This window comes from Myotis yumanensis, unplaced genomic scaffold (genome assembly GCF_028538775.1).
Source record: "Myotis yumanensis isolate MYYU_CA2020_CCGP unplaced genomic scaffold, mMyoYum1.0.hap1 SCAF_23, whole genome shotgun sequence".
Taxonomy (NCBI): Eukaryota; Metazoa; Chordata; class Mammalia; order Chiroptera; family Vespertilionidae; genus Myotis; species Myotis yumanensis.
This window is the reverse complement of record NW_027223774.1, coordinates 1,378,331-1,399,592: the sequence shown is the minus strand read 5'-3', so window position 1 is coordinate 1,399,592 and position 21,262 is coordinate 1,378,331. Positions and strand designations below refer to the sequence as shown.

General features: G+C 52.7%; 1 protein-coding gene across 1 annotated transcript; it reads left to right on the top strand.

Moving 5' to 3' along the window:
- The first annotated feature begins 9,856 nt into the window (after positions 1-9,856).
- On the top strand, positions 9,857-20,489 carry LOC139000273 (zinc finger protein 211-like). The gene is made up of 4 exons (XM_070402524.1): positions 9,857-9,944; positions 12,503-12,695; positions 16,109-16,232; positions 17,535-20,489. The coding sequence occupies exons 2-4, from the start codon at positions 12,543-12,545 to the stop codon at positions 19,178-19,180; spliced, it is 1,923 nt and encodes a 640-aa protein (XP_070258625.1). The 5' UTR covers positions 9,857-9,944; positions 12,503-12,542; the 3' UTR covers positions 19,181-20,489.
- Positions 20,490-21,262: the final 773 nt, after the last annotated feature.

The window sequence follows — 21,262 nt, the reverse complement described above, 5'->3', positions numbered from 1 at the left end:
TCACAGGGGCTGCGGGAAGGGACGGCTCTGGGCTTCCCCAAAGGGGCGGCCGGGGTCCCCCGTGTGTTCTCTGCCGCTTGTCCCCTCAGATGCTGCTGAGGCCGCAAGCACGATCGGTGTCAGTCATTAAAACCGTATTTTTCTGCTGCTGAGCGTCACCCCAAAGCGGCCGTGCGCACCCCACGCAGAGGGCCAGCGGCCCATGTGGTCAGGCTGCCCCCACACAGGTTCCCTTTTGGGCCCGCCCTCCCCGGGGCTTAGTGACATTCCAGGGCACCAATGAGACGTCCTCATGCCGCGTGCTTGTCTGCTCCCCCAGCTCCCAATCCTGGCATTTCTAGGAGCTCTCTCTCTCTCTCTCTCTCTCTCTCTCTCTCTCTCTCCCCTTCTCCTCCTGGGCAGTCATCCCATCGGTCCCTGCAGTGGGTGTGGTGTCCCGATCAGAAGCCCCCAAAAGCCCCCCTGCCCCTTCCTCCAGGTGAGGCCACACCAGGAGGAGGCAGTCCATGAACCTGGGAGAGGGCTCTCGCCAGACACAGAGTCTCGGACACCTTGACCGTGGACGTTCAGCCTGCAGAACTAAGAGGTACATTTCCGTTGTTCCTATGCTACCCAGGCTAGGATTTGTTCTTTTTCCTTTTCTTTTAGGATACTTTAAAAAAAAATTGATTTTTTTTACAGACAGAAAGGGAGAGGGATAGTCAGAAACATCGATGGGAGAGAAACATCGATCAGCTGCCTCCTGCACACCTCCTACTGGGGATGTGCCCGCAACCCAGGTACACGCCCTTGACCGGAATCAAACCTGGGACCCTTCAGTCCGCAGCCCGACGCTCTATCCACTGAGCTACACTGGTTCTCAATCTGTGGGTCGTGACCCCTTTGGGGGTCGAAGGACCCTTTCACAGGGGTTGCCTAAGACCATCGGAAAACACATATATAATTACATATTGTTTTTGTGATTAATCACTATGCTTTAATTATGTTCAATTTGTAACAATGAAATTGGGGGTCACCACAACATGAGGAACTGTATTAAAGGGTTGCAGCATTAGAAAGGTTGAGAACCACTGGGTTAGGGCAATGCACACTAAGTTTTTGTTAAAGAAAGTAAACTCTGGCCCTGACCAGTATGGCTCAGTGGATAGAGTGTCGGCCTGCGGACTGAAGGGTCCCAGGTTCGATTCCGGCCAAGGGCATGTACCTTGGTTGCGGGCACATCCCCAGTGCGGGGCGTGTAGGAGGCAGCTGATCGATGTTTCTTTCTCATCGATGTTTCTAACTCTCTATCCCTCTTCCTTCCTCTTTGTAAATAAAAAATCAATAAAGTATATTTTTTTAAAAAAGAAAGAAAGTAACTCCGGGACTTCTGTAGGCCCAGGAAGGGCAAGGCGAGGTTATAAAAAGGCACAAGGTAAATGTTACCTGTGACATTGAATATGTTAGCTGTGACTATGATTGTGTTTTGGGCTGGCATATCTGACATTTTTCAAATGGTACACCTTAAATATCTACAGGCTATTGCATGTCAGTTATGCCTTCGTAAAGTCGCTAAAAAGTAGTTCAATATAAAAAGCTCTGGCTCTCCCACAGGCTTTGGAAAGCAGAAGTGTGAACAACCCAATGCGGATCCCACTCCGTTTTCCTTATTCCCGGAGACGGGCGGCCCCGACTCCGTTTCGGAAACATTGGCGAGCAACGGATCCGTGAGGACAGCGACACGGGCTGGTCGCAGAGCCACAGCCCAGGCAGCGGACGCCATTCTCTGTCCTGCCTGTAAGCAACGGACTTGAGCTGAAGCCCAGAATGACAGCGGGAACGCACAAAACCTTTATTTAAAATTTATTGTTTTGTTTTTTTAAAAAATATATTTTATTGATTTTTTACAGAGAGAAAGGGAGAGGGGTAGAGAGTTAGAAACATCGATCAGCTGCCTCCTGCACACTCCCCACTGGGTGTGTGCCCGCAACCCAGGTACATGCCCTTGACTGGAATCGAACCTGGGACCCTTGAGTCCGCAGGCCAATGCTCTATCCACTGAGCCAAACCGGTTAGGGCTAAAATTTATTGTTAATCCTCACCCGAGGATATTTTTCCACTGATCTTTTAGAGAGAGTGGGAGAGAGAGGGACAGAGAGAGAAACATTGATGTGGGAGACATCGATTGGTTGCCTCCTGCACATGCCCCCGACAGGCCCAGAGAGGGGGCTTTCAACCAAGTACGTGCCCTTGCCCGGAATCGAACCCGGGACCCCTTGGTCCACAGGCCGACGCTCTAGCCACTGAGCCACACCGGCCAGGGCTCCAACCCCTTTCGATGATTTGCTCTGACAGTGACGGCAGCTGCGGGATACGCCCTCTGGGGCTGCTGCTGGGGCTCCTCACGGCCTCGGGAGATTTCTGGGTGCAGTTTCCGAAGAGGCACCTCCATCCGGTTTGCAGCGGCTCCTCTCTGCCTGTCAGTTGCACCCAGGGTTTCAGTCCCCATGACGGTTGCAATCGGCTCCCCTGGCCTGAGGAGTGGCGCCTGCCCGCTTGCAGAATTCTGACCAGCAGGACACGTGGCTCCTTTTTTCTTTTTTTTCCTATTTATTATTTTTTCTTCCACGTGGCTCCTTGTAGAACCTGGTGAAAAGTTTCCCCTCGACAGCAGTGACATTATGTGGGGCCCCCTGAGAGCCCCCCAAAGACAACGGAGCTGCCAAGGGGAGGGAGCCCTCCTCGGGGTGACTGACCTCTGGTCTCAAAAGACACGCAGGCCACACACATCAGGGACACGGAGCCCTGCCCTGGTCCCAGGTCTCGGGCGGCAATGCAGGTTCGGCAGCATCGGGAACAGAGACACCGCCATGACCAGCTATGGCGCCGCCCGGGCACTGGGAATGCCAGGGGACACTTTGTAAAGCATATGATTGTCTAACCGACAGTGATGTGCCCGAAAGGAACACACAGCAGCATTCGATGGACTTGCTCTTCCACCTCCTGGCCGCCGGCGTGGACGGTATTTCAGCCCCCGGAGGGGCGGGGGCGGGGGCAGCAGGAGCTGGAACCTGCTGTGGGCGCCCTCAGGCCCCGCCGCCTGGTGATGGAGCCTCCGAGGGGCAGGCGCGCGGGAGCGTGTGGCGGCCTGAGCGCCTTCTGTGACGTTTCGCTCGTCCTTTGGGGAAAGGGAAGTCGCTGTAAGAGTTCTGGGTTGGCTGCGGCCACATCATCAAAATCAGTCTCGTTGCCCTTCGGGGCACCTCCTCCCGTGCCTTCCACTGAAGCACCGGCTCCCTCCGCGTCCGCCTCACGCCGGCTCCGTGGACGGGCTGCCATTGCTCGGAAGGTGCCAGCGCCTGCGCAGGGCACTGGGAAGAACCCCCAACTCTGCTGACGCCGGGATTCCGGAAGAGACTTTGTTTTAAAAATTAAGACTAAAGAGCCGTCCCGCCCTCCATACAAACCAAGCCCCATTCTGTTTTCCGCCCGCCCCACGCGGTGCACAGCGCCCCGCGACGGGAGGTGGACTCGGCCGCGAAACCTCCGCTGTCGGGCAGACAGCCCTCACCGCTGGTGCCTTGGAGGCTGGGAGACGGCAGTTCCCGAGGAGGAGGCCGGCTCTCCCGCTTGGCTCCCGCAGCTCCGGTGCCTGGCCCCCCGCGGGCCCGCTCCCCGCGCCGTGGGAACGGGAGCTCAGCTCACATCTCCTCCGGGGAGCGGGGGGGAACGGCGCCAGCGCGCGCCCGTGTGGCCCCAGGGACTGTGCCAGGCGGTGGGGGCGAGACAGCTCCTGCCGGGGAGCCGGGGCCCGAGGGTGGGGTCTGCAGCCCCCCGTGAGCCCACACCCGCCCGGAAGCTTCTGGACGCTGGGGAGGAGGGGCTCCAGTTCAGGCACATGGCCGCTGGGACGCCGTGCGCGGGGAGGCGCGCATTTCCTCCGGGAGAAGGCTTTTCTCCAGTGTGGGCCTTCTGGTGTGAGCATCGGGGGGCGCCGGCCGGGGACCCGCCGTGCTGTGCTGTCGGTGCGGCTTTGGGTGGAGGCGGAGGCGGAGGCGGATCGCCGGCCGCAGGGCTCCTCCGCCGGCTGCACCCGCAGGGCCTCTCTCCAGTGTGTACTGTGTGGAGTTGAGTGAGGACAGACTGGCCCGAGGGGTTTCCCACATCGGCCGGCTCGTGGGCCGGGGCCGCGCTGAGGCTGGGCTCCCACCAAGGGCTCGCCCACCGCCCGCTCGCGGCCTCTCTCCAGTGCGCACTCTGACGTTCAGTGAGGCTGGGGTCCTGCTGGGGGTCCTGCGCTGCCCACCCCGGAGGCCCGGCCCCCCCCCCCCCCCCCCCGGGACTCCTCTGTAGCTTCAGAAGCTTCCCGCGCTCGCACACCGCCAGGCCTTTCTCCGGGGACTCCTGCTGCGCCCTCGAGTCTGCATTTGCGCCCAGAGCTTTCCCCGCATTCACGGCACTCGCGGCCTCTCTCCAGTGTGGCCTCTGGAGCTGAACAAGTGAGTACTCGCCGCAGGAGTCCTTCCCTCCCTGCTGGCCTGTGGGTGCTATTGTTACGGAATTTCCCCGGCGACCGGACAATACGCGGGAGCGCCAGGAAAAAGCCATTTATTTTCAGGTGTCTCACGTGTCCCGGTCGGTGACTCAGGGCAGACGGCTTCTCTCCAGACCCTGAGCCAACCGACACGGAGGAAGCTCTCCCCTTATCCCCTGTGCTTTCTCTGTCCCCCAAAGTGGGATGGGACCTTTTGCGGGCTTTGCAGAAAGCCCCGTGTGCTGGGGTGGGGGCCGGGGGGCCGTACCCAGAGGCCTGGCCTGGCGCCGGTGCTGATAACCCCGCCTGGGGGTTGTGTATTGTTCATGGTTTATGCCGAGGGGGCAGCGGCGAGGAGAGCAGGGGGAGAGGGTTTTATTGATTTTTGCCGGCTGCGGGCGCTCTGCTGACGGAAGGGTCTGGTCCGTCCTTGGTGCCTCCCATGCCAGGTGTCTTCTGGTTATTTGAGCTGTGCTGTGCTCAAGGCTGCAAGCTTTCTGCAAGATCTCTACTACCCCAGTGGTCGGCAAACCGCGGCTCCCGAGCCACGTGCGGCTCTTTGGCCCCTTGAGTGTGGCTCTTCCACAAAATACCACGTGCGGCCCGTGTATAGTGCGATTGAAACTTCGTGGCCCGTGCGCAGAAGTGGGTTTTCGGAAAGGAGATGGACGAAACAGGTATACAAGATGAGTGTGGATGGGAGAGTTGGAAGGGGTCGACCTCAGCGAACGTACCTCAATCAGATTGAGGACGTTTTTAGCAAAGGCCAGCTTAGATAAAGGCCCTAATTAAGTTAATAACAATGTACCTACCTATATAGTTTAAGTTTAAAAAATTTAGCTCTCACAAGAAATTTCAATCGTTGTACTGTTGATATTTGGCTCTGTTGACCGAGTTTGCCGACCACTGTGCTGAGCACAATGAGTCTTTCTCTGCCCCCTTTTATTCTCTAACCCTTTCAATACATAGAGAGAAAATCTCGTTGTCCAGGATCTGGATCTTACTTAGGTGAACAGGGCTTGCAGGACCAGATAATTAAGGAAGGGGCCGTGACTAGAGCAGGGGTGGGCAACCCCTGGCACAGGTGCCAAACATGGCACGCCAGTAACTTCTGCTGACACGTGAAACCCTCTCTTATAATCTTCCATTTACAATTTTTTTCTTAATATCGACTTTATTTTTCAGATAAATTCAGTGTAGGTGCATCTTAGATAAATAATTTTACATGTTATCTTAAAGACCATAGACATGGATTGATGAGAGAGGGGAAGAGCAATTTCAATAGTGTCGAAAATGAACTATTGAGGACTTGGAATGCCATTCCAGAAATTTTTTTCTGTTTACAAAACTTTGCAACAGCGTTACTCTCCATGTTTTCATCCACATACGCGTGTGAATCTTTGTTCTCAGTGATGAATTTTGTTAAGTCTCGTAATAGGAGGAGCCTGACGGATGAAAGTAGTAGCTCGTGCCTATCTCTGAAGGTCACGAAATGTAAACCTGATGTAAAATCTCTGTCATCAGTGATGCAGCAGCAAAAGTCCCACTGATAATATCAAACGGAGTCATAAAGTTTTCTGTCGGACTATCAGTGTACATGTATCCATTAAAAAATAAATGTATTTTTCATCATCATAGACTGTGTTTTTGTCGCTCGAGTGAATTTTATTATTTCTTCAAGGTTCTTCACATACGTACACCTTAAGAGATATCAAGTAGGCGTAACATGTTCTCAAAAAATTAGGGTTGGCATGCAGAAGAATTTTGAGTCGGAGATTTTGCTGGTTTTGGCACGCACTCACAAAAAGGTTGCCCACCCCTGGACGAGACTACAGGCTAACAGGAATGAGCATCAGGCTACTGGCCCAGACTCCGATCGCTAGGCCCCCCCCCCCCCAAATGTCTCATTCCCCCATCACTGTGACTTGGGGAACTTTAGGAAAGGCTACAGTTCCCATGAGGCATCTCTCCCTTCGTCTGTATTACACTCACTTTCCCAAGGCCACAGGGATGCGGTGTGTGAAGTGCTGGGGTCCCAGATAGAATTTAAACTCCAGCAGTGATTACATTTTTGAAGTTTGGCCACTGGTGCCTTTTAGTAAATGTTAAAGGTTATTAATTTATGTTTAAACCACATTTTTGACCAGTGTTCTCAGTGGTTAGCACGTTGGCCCACGCACCCACCGAAAGGGCTGCGGGTTCAATTCCCGGTCCAGGGGGTGCACTCGGGTGCAGGTGTGATCCCTGGCCCAAGTCGGGTTGTGTTCGGGAGGCAACCAGCCGCGGTGTCTGTGGGAAGGACCGACGGGGCCAGGACACCGAGGCGAGTCGTGAAGGCCTCACCCAGTGAGGACACGAGTGCCAACTTCTCCAGCATCACATGGAGGTACAGGCGTCTCTGCGCCTCACCCAGGAGCCCCCACTCCTCCTGCGAGAAGAGAGTGTCCACTGTGGAGAGCGGCTACACGCAGCGGTTCTCAATCTGTGGGTCGCGACCCCTTTGGGGGTCGAACGACCCTTTCACAGGGGTCGCCTGAGACCATCGGAAAACACATATATCATTACATAGTTTTTGTGATGAGTCACTATGCTTTATGTTCAATGTGTAACAATGAAAATACATCCTGCATATCAGATATTTACATGACGATTCATAACAGTAGCAACATGACAGTGATGAAGTAGCGACGAAAATAATTTTATGGTTGGGGGTCACCACCACATGAGGAACTATATGAGAGGGTCGCGGCATGAGGAAGGTTGAGAACCGCTGGGCTACAGCGTGTGGACAGGTTCAAGCCTGAGACTAATGAGAGAGCTCGATCCTCTTGTGACAAAGCCACGTGCAAGTCTCAGCGCAATTACAGCCAAAGGCTATAGTGCCGTGGTTCTCAGCCTTGGCTGCACATTAGAGTCACCTGGGAATCTTTAAAATCCTGATTTCTGGGCCTCATCATTAGTAACAAAGAAACAGAATTTCCGGAGGATGGGGCCCAGGAATCAGGATTTTATTTATTTATTTATTTATTTATTTATTTATTTATTTAAAAATATATTTTATTGATTTTTTACAGCGAGGAAGGGAGAGGGACAGAGAGTTAGAAACATGGATCAGCTGCCTCCTGCACACTCCCCACTGGGGATGTGCCCGTAACCAAGGTACATGCCCTTGACCAGATTCGAACCTGGGACCCTTCAGTCCGCAGGCCGACGCTCTATCCACTGAGCCAAACCGGTTAGGGCCCTGCCCAATTCCTTAAAAAAAATTATTTTTATTGATTCCAGAGAATGGGAGAGGAAGAGAGAGAAACATCAACGATGAGAGAGAATAATGGACCAGCTGCCTCCTGAACTGGGGATGGAGCCCGCAACCAAGGTACATGCCCTTGGCCGGAATTGAACCCAGGACCCTTCAATCCCCAGGCCGGCGCTCTATCCACTAAGCCACACCGGCCAGGGCCTCCCCACCCAATTCTGCTCCTTGCTTCAGTCTCAGCCACCGAGACCCACCTCAGCTCTCAGAGGCCCACAGCCCTCCTCCCCTTGTGCTCACTTGATGTTGACCCCTCCTTCCCCCCAGGCCCAGGGACTGTCCCGGGCAGCGACTTGTACCCTGCGCTAATCTGCCAGCCTGACCGAAACCCCCAACATACTCCCAAGGCTCCCTGTGGCTCAGTGGGTAGAGCGTCGGCTGCGGACTGAAGGGTCCCGGGTTCGATTCCGGTCAGAGGCACATGCCCAGGCTGTGGGCTCCATCCCCAGTAGTGGGTGTGTAGGAGGCAGCTGAACAATGTTCCACCTCTCCCCTCCTCTCTGAAATCAATTTTGTTTTATTTTTTAAATTTTTATTGATATTTTACAGAGGAAGGGAGAGGGATAGAGAGTTAGAAACATCGATCAGCTGCCTCCTGCACGCCCCCCACTGGGGATGTGCCCGCAACCAAGGTACATGCCCTTGACCGGAATTGAACCCGGGACCCTTCAGTCCGCAGGCCGACGCTCTATCCACTGAGCCACACCGGCCAGGGGCCTGAAATGAATTTTAAAAAATTAATAAAATAACTACTGTCTGTGTTTTAAAAAAAAATACTCCAAGGGTCACGACAAAAACCCTAAACCCGAAGTGTGAGTGGCAGCAGTCAGGGCGCATGTCTGCTGGTCTGGGTCGGTCACTCCTCCGCTCCCCGTTCCGCTTAGTCCCCGCTTCCCAAGGGAGCCCCGCTCCCGGGACAGAGCACCCGGCCTCCCGGAACCCCCGCCCCCAGCCACCCGGTACTCGGGGGAGGCCAGGCACAGCCCCGCGGCCAGCAGCCCGCGGCCCCCGAGGCTGAAGGCGAACCCCCTCCTCTGCCTTCCCGGCGCCAATGCTGCGGGCTCAGCGGCCCCTCCACGACCCGTCCCGTCCCCCGCCCCCGCCCGGTCCCCCCGGGAGCCGTCCTTCCCCCCAGCGGCTCCGGTCCTGACGCGGGGCCGGGGCTGCCGGGTTAGGCGGGGAGGCGCAGGGGCCGCCAGCGGGCTCCGGACGGAGGGGACGGGGCGAGGTTGGAGAGCGGACGGCCCCGGAGAGACCGGACCCTGCACAGTAGCCGCCCGCCGCCGGGCAGGGGGCACGACCCCACCGCGAGCGTCTGCTCGGCCAGTCCCCTGCGGCCCGACCCGCGCCCCAAAGGACCCAGATCTCCGCTGAGGCCGTCGGTCAGGCGGACGGCGACCCCCGCGCCGCGATCCAGGGTCCCCTCCCCCAAAATCCCCGCTTCCAGGTGCCTGAGGGAGGCACCCCTAGCATGTCTGCCGCGCGGCATTATGGGTAACGTAGTTCCCTCCGCGCCCTTTGCGCCTCACCTCAGGGTGTGCCTCAGAGGCACGCCTATGGCGATCGGCGCGGAGGATTGTGGGTAACGTAGTTCCTACGCTGACAGTTTGCGCCTTATTTCTGTGCACCCATTGGCTGCATGCCTGCAGCGTGTTACATGCGGCATTATGGGTAACGTAGTTCTTACAGCGTCGTTTGCGCCTTACCGCTGTACCTTCAACAGAGGCACGTCTTCGGCACTCGGCACGGGGCATTGTGGGTAACGTAGTTCCCGCAGCGTCGTTTGCGCCTTCTGTTCTTTCACCAGGGGCACGCCTACGGCACTCGGCACGGAGCATTGTGGGTAACGTAGTTCCCGCAGCGTCGTTTGCGCCTTCTATGCGTTCATCAGGGCCACGCCTGCGTCACTCGGCACGGGGCATTGTGGGTAACCTGCTTCCCTCACCTTCGGGAGCGGCAGCGCGGGAGCCCTCGGCACATGGCTGTGGAGCCCGCGAGGCCGCGTTAGGCCCGGCGGTGGTCGCCCCCCAGGCCTCGCCGCGAGCTCCCGGGAGGACGGTGCGCGAGCGGGGCCGCGTCCCGGCGGGGCCGTGTGAGCGCCGAGCGTCGTTGGAAAAGGTGAGGCCCTGACCTCGTAGGCGAGGCCGGGAGGCTTGAGGGGGAACGCGGCCGCGTCGGCCCCCGACTCCGGGCGGGAGTGCGGCCTCCGGGTCCCTCCCACGCGTGAGGGGCGAGCGGGACGACGCGCCCGGAGCCACGAGGGGCCTGCGGGACGCGGGCGCCGCCGGGAGGGGGTCTCGGCAGCGCCGGGCCTGCGCCGGGGAGGCCTCCGGGCAGCTCGCGGCCGCGCCAATCCCGGGCCCGGGCGGGCGCCCCCTGAGGCGGCGCGGGCAGTTCGGGGACTCGCCCCGGTGGGTGAAAAGGGGGAGCGCGGGCTCCGGGTCCTGAGGTGGAGACTCAAACGCGACGCGTTTGCTCGGAAAAGCCCACGCCCTCGGGGTGTCTCCCGCCGAGACGCCGCGAGCCGCGGGCAGGGGCGTCCCTCCCGCCGCCCCCCAACGCGCTCCCCCGAGATTCGAACTCAGGTCCCACGTGGCTCCGCTGACTTGAACCCCATCTCCCCGGGGCGGAAAGAATTGACCAGGTTCCCCCCAAAAACCAGAACCAAGGGGACCCGCAGCGCTCTTCACATTAAGGGGCTGTCGGTCTAAAACAGTAAATATCGGGCGCCCCGTCATTCCTAAGGGGGGGCTTTCTGGGGCCACCCAGGGGCTCAGGGAGGCGGCTCCCCTCCGGCGGGTCGGGGTTCGAGGGTTGCCCACCCGGTGCCACTGCCCCGGGCCTGGTCGCACCCTCACAGGCACTGCTTCCGTTCCTTCCCGACACCCTGGGGAACCCGTGTGCCTGCAGTGCCCATTTCCCACCTTATTTTATTTTATTTATTTTATTTTATTGACTTCACATAGAAATTTTTTGATCTTTGCAACCTTAGTAAAACACTTATATTTTTGATATTTATTTTATATATTTAAATGCCACTTAACAAAGAAAAATCAACCAAAAAAATGAGTTCATAGGCTCGCCATCACTGGAATAGAGCTTCACGGAGGGGGAGGGGGGTGGAGCCCCGGCGGGTTTGGCTCAGTGGATTGAGCTTGGCCTGCCAACTGAAGGGTCCCATCGCGGGTTCGATTCCGGTCCAGGACACGTGCCCGGGATGCAGGCTAGATCTGCAATAGGGGGCGTGCAAGAGGCAGCCGATCAATGATTCTCATCATTGATGTTTCCATTTCTCTCTCCCTCTTCCTTTCTGAAATCAATAAAAATATATATATATTTTTTTTTTAAAAAAAGGAGGGGGTGGAGGCACAGTTTCCTTTTCAGTGGTTCTCAACCTTCTGGCCCTTTAAATACAGTTCCTCACGTTGTGACCCAACCATAAAGTTATTTTCGTGGCTACTTCATCACTGTGATGTTGCTACTGTGATGAATCGTCATGTAAATATCTGATATGCAGGATGGTCTTAGGCGACCCCTGTGAAAGGGTCGTCCGACCCCCAAAGGGGTCGCGACCCACAGGTTGAGAACCGCTGCTTTAAATGGAGGAGGTGTCAGCTCATGTTTACACAATGATGGGTAGTCATCCCTGAATGAAAGGTCATGGAGGAGGGAGCAGTAACAGTTAGACTTCCATAAGAAAAGGGAAAGGCACAAGTTAATTTCCATAAGACAAGGGGGCTGGGAGTAGCCTACAATCTGTATTTACAATATAAAAGAGGAAGAAAGGCCAGAGCAAATAGGAGGACAATGAGGAAGGGGGGGACCAGTGTGTCCCCTGTGAAGTTTGACCTTTGAGCTCAGGAGTTGCTATAGTGACCAAATCAAAGGGAATATTGACCAATCAGAGGGGATATAAGGACACAGGAACTGCAGCCTTTATAAACCCTGGGAACAGGAAGTCAGTGGGACTCTTCCCCCTCCCCACGTGGGAGTCTACTTGTTCTTCAGTAAATTTCCACTTTTGCCATACCATCAAAAAAAAAAAAAAAAAGAAAAGGTGATGGAAAATAGAAACAAATTAAGATGCTAACATCACTGGTCATTAGCAAAATTCAGATCAAAACCACAATGAGATACCAGTTTACATCTAACAAGATGACTTAATTTTTTAGCCCTATCAGGTTTGGGTCAGTGGGTAGAGCATCAGCCAGAGGACTGAGGGTTCCAGGTTCAGTTCAGTTCAGGTCAAGGGCATGTCCCTTGGTTGGAGGCCCCTCCCTGGCCCCTGTTGGGTCATGAAACACTCTCCAGAAATCAATGGAAAAATGTCCTTGGGTGAGGATTAACAAAACACAACAAAAAGCCGGATGGAAAAATAAAACTTTTGGTATCGATTCTAGAGAGAGAGATAAAAATGTCAATTTGTTGCTCCACTTATGTATGCATTCATTGGTTACTTCTTGTATGTCACCTGACTGGGATGGAACCCTGGTGCGTTGGTGGGGTGCTCTAACCTGCCAGGGCGGGCTGGCACAATGCCTTCAATCTCGTAAGGTCAATGACTGATGCCCCTGGTGGAGAAAACTACATTACCCAGAGGGGAATGCGCCCAGTTCTGGGGAGGTCAGGGTGGGACTTCCCGTGCCCTCCTCAGAAGCTTCATATTTGCCTTTCAGGTGGTTCTCCAAGTCAGAGGCTCCAAAGCAACAGGCCGTGATGGGGAAGCGCCAGAGGGTCGTCCCTGCCATGCTGGGGCGGGTCCGAGGCTTGCTGAGCCGCTACTGTTGGGGTTCAGGCCTTCCAGCCTCACAGACTGGCCTCTGCCCACAGAGTTCGATGGCTGTGGCAGCGCCAAGGCGCCAGGCTGAGGTGAGCACGTCCCCCTCCCAACCCTGCAGCCCAGGCCCCACCTCAGGACCGGGAGGCGTTACTGGGTGACACCGGTGTGACGGGGGTGGGAGAGGGTGAGGGGCCACCCGGTGAACAGGTGCAGGGGCTGCTAAGCTGGAAGATTCGGGAAACCTGGGCCCGTTTTGTTTCTAAAGGCAACAGAGAAAGTGAGGCAGAGGTGTGCGCGAGGAGTTTTACTTTTATTCTCACGGCGCCGGGCCATGGATGGATGTGAACAAATGAGGGACATTGTGTGAGGCAGGGATTCTCAAGTTTTCCCAAAACTTCCCAGAGGAAGACCAGACTAGAAGGGAGGGGCCAGCAGGAGGGGCAGGAAGGAGGACCCTGTAGGTGATGAGGTCACTGGCAGGTGCCCACTGGACTGAGCCCCGAGGGCGGCGGGCATCACCCCCCCGGGGCGGGGCCAGGGCCCTGAGCAGCCGGAGCCCCTGGGTCCTGGGGTGGGTGCCCGGCCCTCAGCCCTTTAGTTCCCGCCGGTTCCTGCGGGTGCAGAGCCGCTGAGGGGACGGGGCTGTTGGGCTGATTTCAGGGCCTCACATTCCTGTGTCCTCTGAGGTCGTGGGGTCCTGGGGCTGTCCAGCTTCTCTTCCAGCTTGTAGGCCTGGGGATCTTGAACAGACACCAAGGCCAGAATCCTAAGTCGAGGTCTAGGGTTATAGGATGTGGTCCCTGTTTTTGGCAACGAGTGGAATGAGATGTGAGAGGTCCTCCCAGGCACAGGGGCCAGAATGAGCAATGGCTTAGAGGGGACACTGAGCAAGTTCTGGAACCTGCAGGTGTCCTTTCTTCCCATGGTAACTGGGGGCAGTGCGAGAGGAGTCAAGTCTAGAGCAGCTTTGTGACAAGTTGGGTGTCTGTTCTGCCGGTGATGGGTGCCTGGAGCAGTGGAGGCAGGTGATCTGACCCCGGTCTCGTGGGAATCCATGTGGCTGCAGCTTAGAATGAACAGGGAGGAGGCTGCTGCAGTAGTCGGAGTAATTGTGATGGTGTCTGGGCCAGGGTGGTGGCCATGGAGGAGAGAGAAGCATTTTGATTATAAGTTAGGGTTTTGAGTGAAGATGCCAGGATTTTTTTTAAAAGCTTTATTTATTTATTTCAGGGAGATGGGGACAGACATTGATTTGTTGTTCTGTTTATTTATCCATTCACGGATTGATTCTTGCATGTGCCCTGATGGGAGATTGAACCCCCAACCTTGGTTTATGGGGCCTCACGCTCCGCCCAACAGAGGAAACCTGCCAGGGTGCCTTCTGCATTTTCTTTTTTTAAAAATACTTTTGATTGATTTTAGCGAGGAAGGGAGAGAGAGAGAGATAGAAATATCAATGATGAGAGAGAATCATTGATTGGCTGCCTCTTGCACGCAAGCGAGTCCGCAACCCAGGTATATGATTGGAATCGAACCTGGGACCTTTCAGTTTGCAGGTCAACGTTCTATCCACTGAGCCAAACCAGCTAGGGCTGCATTTTCTAATTTTGAGGTTGACATAGAGAGAGGTAGGAGCCAGGGATGACATGAAGGTTTGGAGGAAGTGAAGCACCTCAATTTAGATGGCGAAACACACTGAAGGAAGAGCAGTATTCATTGAGGATATCGAGAGTTTTATTTTTGGCCTGATGAGGGTATGAGACTTTTGAGAGAGAGTTCATAGGTGTCTGGAATTCTGAGGAGGTGTTCAGGATGGCGACTTCTCCAAAAGGAAGTGGAGAGTGTGTGGACTCGGGAGGAGCTGCAGCTCACGTTAGTATGGGGAATCCTGGTCGGAATGTTAATGGTAATAGCCCCGGATGAGGAGCGTGGGCCTGAGGACTGGGTTCCTGTTGGGACCCTAGTTGTGGGAAGTGGGTGTCACAATATAAGTGACAGACAGAAGTGGTCATGTGGAGGGTGAGGGAGAGACTGGTTTGGCAAGTGGACAAGGCCTCCAAGGGATGGGGGATGTGGAACAGATGAGGGTGGAAGAGTAACTCACACAAGATGAGAGGAGGGCTGGTGCATATTCACTGCTTTCAAGACTCTCCAGAACATTGGTGTAACCCTTGGTCTGTCTGGGGTGTGGCCGTCAGGTTGGCTGTTAGCTTAGGGGCACATGTGATCATCTGGAAGACTCGCTGGGCACAGGCTAGAGGGCCCCTGGGGCTGGGCCTGGTGTGGGGTGAGGAGAGGGGAGGCTGTGACTGTGAAGGGACATGAGGTGCAGCATCAGTGGGGAGGCTGTGGGCACCTGAGAGCCCATGTGGTTCTCAGCAGGTGACGTGGGAACAAGGAACCGTCAGGAGGGCGGCCCTCGGAGCAGGACTCCGGCCGCCTCTCTGATGTGGACCATCAGAGCCCGGGCAGTGCTCGATCCTCTTAGAATTTTCCAGACGTTCTCCGGACCCCGTCTGCTGAGCAGTGAAGAGAGAGGCCAAGGAGATGATGTGGTGCCGCACAGGAGGGGCCGGGCGGTGGGAGCACAGGCGGGAGAGGTGTGGTCGGGACAGTGATGTGCACGTGGAGAGGGCGTGTGAGCTCATGGCCACAGGGCCCTGGTGTTGACATGAGAGTGAATGAAGGGCGAGCCCATGTCTGTTGTATTTGGTGGAAACGCGATGTGGCTCCCCTGGGGAGTTGCCTGGAAGGAGGGGGTGTTGTGGTCCTACATGCCCGGCCCAGAGCTTCGATGTCATTTATGTTCCTTCCTGCCTTTTGTTGAGGGCGGATAAGTGATCAGTAGGGCCTCGATGAGATAGCGGACCTCAGTGCCACCCAGGCTTGGAAATCTCGCCTGGCATAGGGAAGGGAGAAGGAGAAGCAGGGGCTAGATTAGGGAGGTGGTAAAGTAATAATCCTGGGAAAGAAGCGAATCATGGAAAAATTGTCCCTGTCAGGGCATGTTTGACTTTCCTTTAAAGCTGTGCTTCTGGGAATGTAGCTGTGAGAGAGAGGTGTGAGTCACATAATTATTTGCGGAGGGTACTGTAAAGGGAAGGGATTTGGGTCAATAGGGTGAAGGGTGATGCCATGGTTTTTATGTATTGGAGGGACACTGGGCTCACGGGTATTGCCTGACAATTTGAGTGTCTGATCACTCCCACACTCTCTGTGGCCAACTTCTCTGTATGTTTGTGGCACCCACTGTGTTAACAAGGGGCAGTGTGGCCTACATGCCACGCGCAGAGCTGTTATCATCTCTCTGCCCCTCTGCCTGTTCCTGTGGGAAGACACAGTCTCGATGGGAATATAGAAGTGAGTGACTCCAATGATAGCAGGGCTTGGTGTCATTGATGTGGGAGGAGGGAGCAGATGGATGTGGAGGCTGGGTGGTCTGAGGAATGTAAAATCCTAGGAGTGAAGCTGGTCATGAACTGAACTGTCGCCATTGTGACAGGATATGGACTTTGAGGACGTGGCCATCACCTTCTCCCAGGAGGAGTGGGGGCTCCTTGATGAGGCTCAGAGACTGCTGTACTGCGAGGTGATGCTGGAGAACTTTGCGCTTGTAGCATCTGTTGGTAAGACCTTCACATTACTACTTATGTCCTAGGTCATGACCTCCCTTTCGTTTTTCCTCCTGAAGTAGCTTAGTCCCTCAGCCAGACCATGGGCTCTGCTAATTTCCGCACTTTGTTGTCATACGTGCTGTGGCTGCTTGTGCTGAGTTGTTCGGTGAGTTCCCTCTGCCGGGAACACTGAGCATCCCTTACATCTGTTGCCTCAAAAAGTTCAGAGAATGGGCCTCTGCTCAGACAGCCCAGTACATGCCCCGTCTTCACCCTCTGCCTGGAAGGGTGACTCTGCTCAGATTCATGGCTTCTGGTTCTGGCCCCTTCCGTTAGCTAACAATCCTTTGTGACTTCCTGTGCCAGGTCATGGTCATTCTTTATATGAACCATGGACTGTACTTGTCAGATCTACCTCAATTGTTTGTAATATTGTCTTCCCTGAACACTATCGTATGTCAAGTTGGCTCTGGGCCAGTAGTGGCTGCTTACGTGTGTTGTCTGTCATTAAGACTTGGATCATTCAGGTTCTGAGTAGTTGTTTCATTGAAGGTGCAGGGAGAACCCTGCTCCTATCACAGGCCGTACATAGAAAGATGGTCTCAGGAGAAGGCTGGCCCTGGTGAGTGGCAGCTGGGCAAGAGCCTGACCTAAGGGCTGTTCCAATCATGCCCGGATTCTGCTTGTGTCCGATAGTGTTGTGGTGCAAGTGCCCCTGCTCACAGCACATTTCCATTTTTTCTTTCCCATATTTGATCCTTTGATAACTTGTCATTTCATCGGTGACTTCTCAGCTCCTGGCTACCTTCCCTTGTGTGGTCTCCCAGCATCAGCTGTTCCTCTGCACTGGTCCCTCTGGCATATGTTCCAGCATTGACCTCTGCATATGTTATGAGGTGTGCATGTGTCATTAGCAAGTGCATAGACACCAGCTTCTCACTTCCTGAATTTTACTGGGGGTAAAACATAACCAACCTTCTGGACAGCTTGCCCATTCCACCCTTAGACAAGCCCTTCTGAATGCTTTCAGCAGAAGAATTAGTTGGAGATGCTGTTTCTATTCCATGTGGTTGCCTGCCATGTCTGTGTCCTTTTCCTGGGGAGGTCTCCCCTATTTTGTGATCTTCAGAAGCCCAGTAGTGCACAGCAGCACATTATTCAACCTGCCTTCAGGGCTCTATTTTCAGATGATCCCACAAAACCAAAAACCAAGATCCCATGAAACCAACATACGGAGTCTGACAAACCTTAGTAATGGGACTTGCTCCTTCCACCACAGCCAACACCGTTACCTCAGCATTTCTCTGCTTTCAGGTTGTTGGCATAAAAGTGAATATGAGGAGACCTCTTCCAAGCAGAGTGTATCTGTAACAGCAGAGTCACAGGTCAAGGCTTCTAAGACAGCTCTACCAACTCAGAAGACCCATCTTTGTGACCGGTGTGTCTCAGTCTTAAAAGCTATTCTGCACCTGACTGAGTCACAAGCAGCAGACTTTGAGCAGAAATCCTTCAGTGATGCATGTGTGAGAGACTTCTGTTTCAGTGCAAACCCTCACCAGCAACAGAGAGAAGCCAGTGGAGAGAAGCCTTGGAACGAAGCTATGGACTGGGCCTCGTTGCTGACCAGGTGCAGCTTCTATGCATCACAGAAGCCTTTCACGTATAGGGAGGTAGAGGAGGATTTCCCAGCCATCGCAGGCCTTCTTCAGCACCAGGACACTCTTCATACTGAGGAGCCACACAGTGGTCCTGAGAGTGGGCAGGCCGTTCTTAGTGGAAAACATCATCATGAGTGGGGTGAGTGTAAAACGGCTGCCTTCCACAACCAGAACCTTGTTCAACAGCAGAGTGTCTGCCCTGGAAAAGGGCGATTTGAGTGTCGCAAATGTGGGAAGGCCTTAGGAGACTTCACAGGTCATAGGAGACTTCACACTGGACAGAAGCCTTATGAGTGTGGTGATTGTCCGAAATCCTTTAGCCAAAGCTCTAGCTTCATTCAGTATAAGAGAGTTCACACTGGAGAAAAGTCATATGAGTGTAGTGATTGTGGGATGTCCTTCAGCCATAGGTCTAAGCTCATTGAACACCGGAGAGGTCACACAGGTGAAAGGCCTTATGAGTGTCGTGAATGTGGGAAGTCTTTTAGACGCAAAGATTACCTCCATAACCACGAGAGAGTTCACACCGGAGACAAGCCGTATGAATGCAGTGATTGTGGGAGATGCTTTCGCTATCAAAATGGACTCATTCAACATGAGAGAATTCACACTGGAGAAAAGCCATATGAGTGTAGCTATTGTGGAAAGTCCTTCAGCCAGAGCTCAACACTCCTTGAACACCACCGAGGTCACAGTGGGGAAAAGCCTTATGAGTGTAGTGTTTGTGGGACATCTTTCAGCAGAAGGTCTGCCTTCACTCGACATCAAAGAATTCACACTGGAGAAAAGCCATATGAGTGTAGTGATTGTGGGAAATGCTTTAGCTATAACAGTGGACTCATTCAACATCAGAAAATTCACACTGGAGAAAAGCCATATGAATGTAGTGATTGTGGAATGTTCTTCAGCCTTAGGTCTAAGCTCATGGAACATCACAAAGGTCACACTGGAGAAAAGCCTTATGAGTGTAGTGAATGTGGGAAGTTTTTTAGACGCAAAGCTAACCTCCGTATTCACCAGAGAGTTCACACTGGAGAAAAGCCTTATAAGTGCAGTGAATGTGGGAAAACCTTTAGACAAAACAATATCCTCTTCCAACATATGAAAGTTCACACAGGAGAAAAGCCATATCAGTGTACTGATTGTGGGAAGTCCTTCAGCCGTAATTCTATCCTCATTGATCACCAGCGATGTCACACAGGAGAAAAGCCTTTTGAGTGCAGTATTTGTGGGAAATGCTTTAGACTACGCAGCAGTCTTAGTTATCACCATCACGTTCATTCTGGAAAAAAAGCCTTATGACTGGTGAATGTGGGAATTCCTATAGCAATACTTGTGGCCTTGTTCTTCACCAGATAGTTCACACCGGAGAAAAACTGTATGGATGTTGTGATTGTGGAAAATGCTTTAGAAATAAACATAGACTCATTCAACATCAAAGCACACACAGCGAAGAAAAGCCATATGAGTATAGTTATTTTCGAAAGTCATTCACAGAAAGGTCTCAGCTCAGTAAACACCGCAAAGGTCCCACTGGTGAAAGGCCTTATGTGTGTAGTGTTTGTGGGAAGTCCTTCGTGACAACCTCTCTCCTCATTGAACACCAGCGATGTCACACTCAAGAAAAGCCGTGTGAGTGTAGTGAATGTGGGAAGTTTTTTTTTTTTTTTTTTTTAAATATATAATTTTATTGATTTTAGGGAGGAACAGAGAGGGTGAGAGAAACATCAAGGTTGAGAGAGAACCATGGTTTGGCTGCCTCCTGCACGCCCCCTACTGGGGATCAAGCCAGCAACCTGGACATGTGCCCTTGATCGGAATCGAATCTGGGACCCTTCAGTCTGCAGGCTTACTCTTCTATCCACTGAGCCAAACCGGCCAGGGCAAATGTGGGAAGTTTTTTTATAGAAAGCTCTATCCTTTTCCAACACTACAGAGTTCACTCTGGAGAAATGCCTTTGCAATGTAGTGATTGTGGGAAATTCTTTAGACAATGTTCCAACCTGATTCAACACTGGAGAGTTATTCTGGAGAAAAGCCTATGGGTGTACTGGATGTGGGGATTCTTTTAGACTCAAATCTAACCTCTTTAGACACTAGAATGTTCACACTGGAGAAAAGCTTTAAAGATGCTGGGATGTTGGGAATGTTTCATTTCCTCAGTCATAACAACACTAGAGGAGACCGAGAACCATTTACTTTAAATCTTTTTAGCGAAACTGCTAGATTCCTCATATGCTTCACGTACAAATGTTTTTAACTCTCTATCCCTCTCCCTTCCTCTCTGTAAAAAATCAATAAAACATATTTAAAAAAAAAAATCACAAGGACAAACTCTAGACAGAGTAGGCATGTTCCTACCTGAACCTGTTTTCGCACATGGTCAGTTATATGTTGCTTTCTCTTGAGTTCGAAGAGCATGTGACGTTAAAGTTGTAAATAATTCATCAAAAGGGAAATTAGTCAAACACTCTGAAAGTGTTTTCACTCTTAATGTGGTGTACAGGGAGATATTAGGATAAGTTTACTCACTTTATTAGTCATTGTTTGCATAACTTGTTTTTATATGATGTTTTTGTTTTCATATCATGGTTTTGTTTTTATATCATGCCTCTGTTATATCCTTTTGTTACTGTTTATTAATAAATTTATATATTCTCATACATTTTAGTGATTTCCTTTCATCTCTCACACTTCTATTATAGAGAAAGGTCAAATAGCAATATTAAAATATTTCCTCTAATTCCCTTTTATTTTTATTTTTATTTTTTTCCCTCTAATTCTCTTTTAATGTGCATGAATTTCATGCACCGGGCCACTAGTTTTTAAATGAAATGTGAACATTGAGTACAGCAGTATTTAGTAGGAGTTCAAAGTTAGCTTTTTATACCATTTCATGGATTTTCGTAACGGATTATTATAGACACTCATTTGATCAGATATATCAACTGCTGCTTTTCCTACAAGAAGTGACATCTGTTTTCAGCGTTCACCATCTCTGACGTATGTTTTGTTGAGAGAAGATACATTACAACATTAGTTGGTGTCGTATTTTCTTTTTCTACACTTTTCCCTGCATATACAGCGCTAAATGGAGAGGAAGACAAAAACAGGCTTGGTGCTTAACGTGTTAATTTTGTTGGTTCTGTTCACTTTGCGGAATGCTTTGAAAGGATAATTGTCATCTGTCAGCATGTGGGGCTGAGGAGATGTGGGGATGCTAAAATTTCTGTGCTGCTTAAGGGACAGTAGGCTGTCAGAAGATTGCTCTTTGTTTAACATTGCCTTACTGCATTGCTGCCCAAAGCCTTCCATGTAAGACTATGACTCTGGCCCCTAATCTGCAAGATTATTGGGGAGGTCATAGGTCACCTTGAAGAGGAG

Bases quoted from the DNA above. Each gene is read 5' to 3' on its own strand.
- LOC139000273 (XM_070402524.1), top strand. From the start codon at position 12,543: ATGGGGAAGCGCCAGAGGGTCGTCCCTGCCATGCTGGGGCGGGTCCGA. The intron at 12,696-16,108 runs GTGAGCACGTCC...CCATTGTGACAG, and splicing joins CGCCAAGGCGCCAGGCTGAG to GATATGGACTTTGAGGACGT. The intron at 16,233-17,534 runs GTAAGACCTTCA...CTCTGCTTTCAG, and splicing joins TGCGCTTGTAGCATCTGTTG to GTTGTTGGCATAAAAGTGAA.